The sequence below is a fragment of the Galeopterus variegatus genome, unplaced genomic scaffold, assembly GCF_000696425.1.
Source record: "Galeopterus variegatus unplaced genomic scaffold, G_variegatus-3.0.2 Scaffold2851, whole genome shotgun sequence".
Classification (NCBI taxonomy): Eukaryota; Metazoa; Chordata; class Mammalia; order Dermoptera; family Cynocephalidae; genus Galeopterus; species Galeopterus variegatus.
Window position 1 is genome coordinate 126008 of NW_007728962.1, and position 8096 is coordinate 134103.

The window sequence follows — 8096 nt, forward strand, 5'->3', positions numbered from 1 at the left end:
TGGCCATTAAAAGAAAGTTTACAAGTTAAAAATGATCCTCTCTAGATAGCAGAACTGCAGCATGATGGAGTGGGACAGGGGTGATTCTTTTTCATTTATAACTACTTCTCCACTAATTGATTTTTTAAGTACATAAATTAATTTGATAAAAAGAAAAATAAAAGTAAATTTTTAATGAGTGAATACATAAAATCATTGTGCAAATAAAAAATTGTTACTGAAGGCAACCTAAGGTAGATGGTCCTAGAGCTACAAATCAGACTGATGAACTCTGGCCTCTGACCCAAAAGCAGCCCACCCCAGACACTGTGAGAGTCATGCCACCTTATTGGGGGCCACCTTGCTGTCCAGAGAATGATGGATAAATGCTGAACAGTTGAAGAGGCACGATATATTGGTATGGGGTGGGGAAGTACTTGTTTCTTTTCTACAATGGTGCACAAAACATTTTAAAACTCAAAACAGTATTTAGAAGTTTTCCCTTTCATCGTGCCTTCTCTGTAGTCACCCTGCACAATCTACAGTGGGTGGCATAGCATGCCTACTTCAGCCCACCCTGCTCTGCAGGAAGACAACATGAAAGGCACTCGCGTGCACAGGCACTTTTCTCTTTCTGGCGGTTTTTCAAAATCAAAGTATTTGTGATGAATCACAATTTGGTATGATCGACAGGTTTTTCTTCCATAATCGAGGATGGGATATAGTTAAATGTATAGAAGAGGCTGATTCAAGTAATAGGAAGAAAATAAAGATTGTGCTGTAGATTGATTGAATTATGTCCCCCAAATTTCATATATTGGAAGCTTAATCCCCATGGTTTAACTGTTGAGGGTGGGAAATCCTATTATGGTAATTGAAAGGTGGGGCCTTGAAGAGGTGATTGGATTGTAGGACCATGTAGTAGTGAATGGGTTAGAAACGGGGGTCAGGGGCATGGTTCTGAGGGCTTTAAAAGAAGAGACAGTAGAGTCTGTCTCTCTCCCTCTGCTTCCAGCGTCTTGCAATGTGAGACCCCTGGGTCACTGTCACCACCACCAGATGGACTTTGGAGTTCCCAGCCTCAGAAACTGTAAGCAATAAATTTTGTTTTTCTTTATAAATCACCCAGTTCCAGGTATTTTCTTATAAGCAACAAAAATGGACTAATACAGATGGTAAAACAGAACAAGGCAGAAAAATCCTCTACACATGCAGGTATACTCCAGTTGGAGGTTGATTTCATAGTATGTTTCCACAGACTGTGGATGAACTCTAAAAGAACAGAAGGGCTTTTCATGACACTGAAGGAACTGCTAAGTCTGACACCCGTGTTTCTCCAGTGCGATATCTGAGCCATTTAGTCCAAGGCACTTTGTCATTTAAGCTTTGCACTCATCCAGAAATTTACTAAAAAGGATGTGACCTCATCTAATCTCAACCACATATTTAATTCCCTCCAAAATCTTTCTCAGAAAAGTATCACATAAAAGTAACAAAAAAGAGATATTTACCTGATCACTTTGTCGAGCAAGAATACTAACTTCTGTTGAAGCTGCAGATGCTGCCAGCACTAAATCCCTTAAATAAAACCAGAACACCATTAAATTCAAACACAGCTTTGCTTCAAGTATAAGTATAGTAATCTATCTTTCAAACGGAAACTGCTCTCAGGAGGAAATTTTTAACATGTTCCTTAAATACCACTATTTTCATAAGCTGTCACTGGCGTTACAAAGTAAACTGGATTGTTAAGATGAGTATGTATTAAACCTAAATAATTCAAGATTGAGGAAACAGAAGTAATAGAAAGACATGATCAAGCATCAGCAGAAAATATATTCAGGGCATCTCAGCCTTTATTTTCCTCTCACAGAAAAAAATTCCAAACGGAACAAGGTGATCAGCTGTGACCTGACAGTGAGAGTAAGAAGTCCCCACCTGGGCCCCCTGCTTACCACTCCTCAATATAACTCAGGTAGTAATGATGCTGTCTCTCCGTGCAGCTGCCATAGCACGGCTCCATAAAGTTCACGAATATCTCTGGGTGCTTTTCTTCTTTTTTCTACAATGAACAGAGCGAGAAAAAAATCTCATGGGCTATTTTTCTCTAATCTTGCACAATTAAGAATCTCAAAAGATAAAGCCATTTATGTTTGGAGAAAATTCACTCAAAATCTCAACCCAAATATACGGACATAAGAGAAAGGCTGCATTAAGCAGTACAAGGAGTAGACACGTTGGCCATCAACCAAACTGAATTCACTCTGTTCTGTCACTTCCCGGCTATGGGACAAACACAGATTTTTCAGCCTCCCCGATACTGTTTTCTTGAGTGTATAATGGAACTATCAAGCTTACTTCAGAGGCTGTTCCAAGTGTAAATAAAATGATGCAGGGGAGGGAAAGGTTGGGTAAAGGGCATAAAGAAAAAATCACGATTTGTAATAATCTGCTTATAATAATATTAAAATAAATAAATCAATATTAGTTTTAAAAAATGATGCATATAAGGCTTCTAGCCCCATACATGTAACCTAAGTAGTACTCAACAACTGGTAGTGTTAACATTATCCCTGAGAATAAGAAAAGTCTAATGATATCTTGAAATAAAGCATCTTGGTAAACATATTTTTAAAATTCAACCTTATCAGGAACCCAAAAGAGTTCATAAAAACAATATATGTTTTTCACATATCAGATTGGCAAGGACTGAAAATGACACCAGTACACACTGACACACATGTTGGGTAGTCCCATTGGTGGTAGGAGTATAAACTGTACAACTTTTCTTTTTTTTTTCTAAAGATGACTGGTAAAGGGATCTCAACCATTGGCTTGGTGTTGTCAGCACCACGCTCAGCCAGTGAGCGAACCGGCCATCTCTATATAGGATCCGAACCCGTGGCCTTGGTGCTATCAGCACCACACTCTCCCGAGTGAGCCACGGGCCGGCCCTAAACTGTACAACTTTTCTAGAAGATATTTTGCCAATGTTTTCAAAAACCTATCAAAAAAAGCATATATCCCTCGACCTGCTGATTTTATTTCTAGGTATTTATTCTAAAAAATAAACATAATCACATAAAATGTACATAAAAGAATGTATCATAGCACTCTTTAACAAGATAAAACTGCAAACAACCTGAATATACAAGTAGAGGAAAGGCTAAATAAACTGATATTCTATCCAAATATTTGCTAAATACAAATTTTATTTATTGACATAGAAAGACATTTGCAATTTACTACTAAGTAAAAAAAGGTTGCAAAATAGAACGATTAATACAACTCCCACTTTTGTTTCATTTAGACATTTATTTATGATTTAAAAATCTGAAAATTTGGATACTAAAATATCAACAGTTATTTCTGAGTGGTAAGATTAAAAGTCATTTTTATGAGATGGCTTTTGAGGGGTCTTTCTACTAATAAGTATTTCTTAATATTTTTCTGGACTTTGAAAGCTGATTCTGATGTGGAAATACAAGCTCTGCCTCATTTGCTTTTTAAAAGGCCATCATAATTTAGTAATGCTTCACAGACCTCATCATCAATGCTCTTCTCTATCTTCAAAATGACTCACCCCCTCACTTCATTTGCTTCTCTGCTCACCTCCTCAGAGAGGCCTTTGACCACCCAGTCTCAACTGTCATCCCAGTCATCATCTGTGCTTTACATTGCTTTATGTTCTCCATCACCCTTGTCATTTCCTGATCCCACACTTATTACTATCACATTCATTATAATGTAAGATCCGAGGGCCGGCCCGGTGGCGCACTGCTACAGTGCGCCACTTGGAAGCGCGGCGGCGCTCCCGCCGAGGGTTCGGATCCCACATACAGACCGGTTCCCGCTCACTGGCTGAGCGAGGTGCGGGCGCGACACCGAGGGTTGCGATCCCGTCGCTGGTCCCGGTCTGGTACAGGCACGACACTGAGGGTTGCAATCCGTTGCCGGACATGAAAAAAGACAAAAAAAAAAAGAATGTAAGATCCGAAAGAGCAAGGACTTTGCCTTGGTCACTGCTGGGTTCTCAGCTTTAAAGCAGTGCCTAGCACACTATAGGCATTTGATAAATATTTGATGAATAAATAAATGAAAGCACTTTAAAAATTAAGATATTTTCTTGCTTTTCTAATATTTCTTTTTTTTTTTCTTTTTGTATTTTTTCGTGACCGGCAACGGATCGCAACCCTCAGTGTCGCGCCCGTACCGGACCGGGACCGGCCACAGGATCGCAACCCTCGGTGTTGCTCCCGCCCCTTGCTCAGCCAGTGAGCGGCCGGTCTGTATGTGGGATCCGAACCCTCGGCGGGAGCGCCACCGCGCTTCCCAAGCGGCGCACTATAGCAGTGCGTCACCGGGCCAGCCCATCTAATATTTCTTTATCAGGTTAACCAAGACTCATAGACTACAGCTTAAGCAAAAGCAAGTTTTACCATTTTTTTCTTCTACCTCATAACTAAACAGTAAAACATGCTATAAGTGGACACAACAATTTTGATCCCAGGTCCATGGTGCAGCAGTGAAACCTTACATCTGAAGTTGTACCATCATTGCCAATAAGTAAAGGAACCTAAAACCTAAGCCTCCAACTTTATTAGAAGGCATCCTAATTCTCAATTCTCAGCCACTTCTTTCATGTGCATACCGGTAGTAGGGCCATCACCACATCAGGAGACGTTTCCAAGGTCCCATCTGCAGCAGCATATACTATTGTGAAGACATATGTACCGATCCACAGCACATCCAGAACTGAAAGACACACCCTAATCAGTAGGTAATAAAAATCACAGCAAGCAGATACAGCAAAAAGCACCTTATGTTTGGAATAGCTACTGTATGCTATTAACATATACTATGGGTGAAAAAAAAAAGTCAAAGTACTATAGCTTCAATAAAGGTCCAGATTTCACTGATTAAATATAAGTCACAGATACTGAGACTCAAGAAGCCCAAATTCATCCCAGAGTGGCAGTTCTTTCTGTGGATTATAATCAGGGCAAATCATAATGAATTCTAATAAAAAGTCAAGATCCGGGCCGGCCCGGTGGCGCACTGGAGAGTGCGCCGCTTGGGAGCGCAGCGGCACTCCCGCCGAGGGTTCGAATCCCACGTGGAGACCGGTTCCTGCTCACTGGCTGAGCGCGGCACGGGCACAACACCGAGGGTTGCGATCCCGTTGCCGGTCCCGGTACGGGCGTGACACCGAGGGTTGCGATCCCTTTACCAGTCAGTAAAAAAGACAAAAAGGAAAAAAAAAAAAAAAGTCAAGATCCATTTTGTGTCATTTACCATGAGAAGCTTATACTGAAATTATTTACACTGAAATAGTGACATTATTCATGAAGTAGGCACCAACACTTCCCTGAGCACGTATGTAGGTACATCGTATGATTTGAAATTTCTGTAAGACAGACAGCACCTCATTAGAGGTCCACTCGGTAAGAAAAGCAGTGTTACCTCTGACAGGATGATCTGACTCATAAAATGGAGGACAAGGAATAACTTTTTTTTCCTGCAAAGTCTGAAAGAGATTTGAAAAGAAAAAAAAAAAGTATCAAATGACACTATCTCTAAACAAATGAAACTGTCAAGTCCAACCTGTTCCCCTAGAAGCCATCTGTTCCAACTCCTTAGCCAGGAAAGACTGAACAAAGAGGAGTGGTGACTACCACTAGGAATCCCTCCTACAGAAATACAAGGGGTCTTCAAAAAGTTCATGGCAAGATTTGTATAATCTTTTAATTTTATTTTTCCACAAACTTCCTGAATCTCCCTCATATAAGCACACGAACATGTTCAGATGTAGGTGATGAGGATGTTCAATACAGTACCATTCACAGCAGCAAAGCCACTATACTAATGCAGATAACTATCAATAATGGAATAGATAAACTGGAGTACACCCACACAGTGGACTACCACAGAGCCGTCTAAGAGAATGTAATGTCTTTATATGTAATGGACTGGAAAAAAGACCCCAATTACTAAGTTACAAAAAAAAGGCAAACATCAAAACAAGAAAATTAAACCAACTGCATTATTTTTTTTTTATAGGCTAATGCCCCAAAAGAATATATACCAAATTTCACATAACTTTTGGCAATAACAAATAAGAAACAATCTCAACCTCAAACCCATACCACCAAGTTCACCACTCTGCACACCCCTCAGAGAGCAGTCTCGAGGAGGAATGCACAACACAGACCTTGCTACCACCTGTGAACTCCTCCTTTGTGTCCAAGCTTGAACAGAAATATATGGATTCTTTGTGTCAATTTATACTGAAGATTATTTGTGAATATTAGCTCAAGAAAATCAGAGAGAGAAGATGACAGAGCACACATGCAACAACAGGTGAATCATTTCCTTTGTTGTCCATAGTTAGAGAAATTGCACCTTTAAGACGAATTCAGTTAAAAGACAAATACTGGGCTTTAAGCCAGAGTGATTCTGCATTATGGTAATAGCCTTTTCATTGACTCTTTTCCCCCTTAAGCTGTTTTAATGGAATGGGTTGGGAATATAAGGTTGGGGAACAGCATGTAGAATATGATCACATTTTACTTAAAAAGCAAAACAAAAATAATGCATCTATATATAGACTGTTTGTACAAACATCCAGAGAAGTCTAGAAGGCTAGCTACTATGAGAACATAGTGGGTACCCCTGGAAGGAAAGCTAGAGGACAGAAGGGAAGAGTTCCACTCTTTTCTTCATTCACTGATGGATGTTACAATGAGCATAAATTACTTTTTAATAGAAAAAACATCAGATACCCATACAGCCAGCTGCCAAAAAAGAAAAAAACAACAAAGATACTCCCAAACCAGCCCCCAAAACAGTGGGTAACTTAAGTAAGAAAAGTCTGAAGTCCAAGGCAAGAACTTACGGGAAGATACTGGACCACAGTTCCATTCTGTTTTCCCACTGCCAGCTGCTTTCCTTTGGGGCTCCAGCACACTGAGCAAAAATAAGAACGCCACCAATTTAAAACTGAAGAAAATGCAGCATACCAATAACATATATCACACAATAGCTACGAACACCACTTCTTGTTCCCCTGCCATCCATGGAAGACTGTAGGATCATCCCTATTCAGTAATGTGAAAAAAAGTAAAATGATTTTAATGATACAAGTCAATTGTGATTTATCACTGGGCCACTGAATTAAAAGCTAAAAATATGTTTTTTCAACAGAGTATTATCCAGAAAACTGCAAAGTAAAGAAAACTCTGTAGTCTTTAGATAAGACAAGGAAAACAGGAAGGTTTTCAAATATCAAGAAGTCATTCTCTACTCCTATTTGATATTTCTAATGCCTTTCTCGTGAAGGTACAAATGACTTTCAGAGTACAACCCTTTTAGATACAGAAACAATTATTCTCAAAAACACAGTTCTAAACCAGCTATACCAAAATATTTCTTTCTCCAGAAAAGCCAAGCACATTCAAGTTAAATCATGTTTGCTATTTGGCTTCAAGGACATTAACTACGGAAATAAACAATATTCTCCATTTCTACCCAAGAAACACACACAAAAAAACATCTACTTATATATACTTCCAGAAATTCATTTTTAAATAAACTACCATTACTACACGTTACAGAGTGAGAGCCATTATTACCCACCAGATGTCACTGCTGCTGTGGAAGGAAGAGTTGCACACACTTTCACTGCTTCTGTGACTTGTAGGACAGCAATACTGCCATCAGCCAGACAAACTGCCACCATGGAGGGGACAGTGGGGTTCCACTTCATATCAATCACCATGCCTCCTGCATCTTTCAAAAGCTTATGATAGGCAAATGGGCGTTTCTGCTGTTTAGCCTTTTAAAATAAACACGTAAAAGCAAAATAAATGAATAAGTGAATAAATAGACGTGCTTAATATCAGAAGGAAATTATTGAATATACAGGTTTTTCCAAATCACGGTTCATTCACTTCTCATTGTAACCATGAAAAAAAGATTTAGCTCTACATAACAATCTATTTATTTCTCCCCATAGGTAAGTTTTTAATGGGAGGCAGTCAGGCCACAATACTAAAAATCACACCTTCTTTCCCCACCTGGATCCTGGGGAGGTGAGAAGCGGGGGGGGGGGGGGGGGG

General features: G+C 39.6%; 1 protein-coding gene across 2 annotated transcripts in view; it reads right to left on the reverse strand.

Annotated features, from left to right (window-relative positions):
* NUP214 (nucleoporin 214kDa) overlaps nt 1-8096 on the reverse strand; it is a 99999-nt gene that overhangs the window by 87399 nt on the left and 4504 nt on the right. For both annotated transcript variants that reach the window (XM_008583206.1, XM_008583205.1), the window contains exons 4-9: nt 7615-7813; nt 6875-6945; nt 5443-5506; nt 4631-4734; nt 1935-2041; nt 1491-1557 (exon numbers count right to left, since the gene is read on the reverse strand). In XM_008583206.1, coding sequence (XP_008581428.1) covers nt 1491-1557; nt 1935-2041; nt 4631-4734; nt 5443-5506; nt 6875-6945; nt 7615-7813 — 612 coding nt within the window. The remainder of the gene's footprint in view (nt 1-1490; nt 1558-1934; nt 2042-4630; nt 4735-5442; nt 5507-6874; nt 6946-7614; nt 7814-8096) is intronic.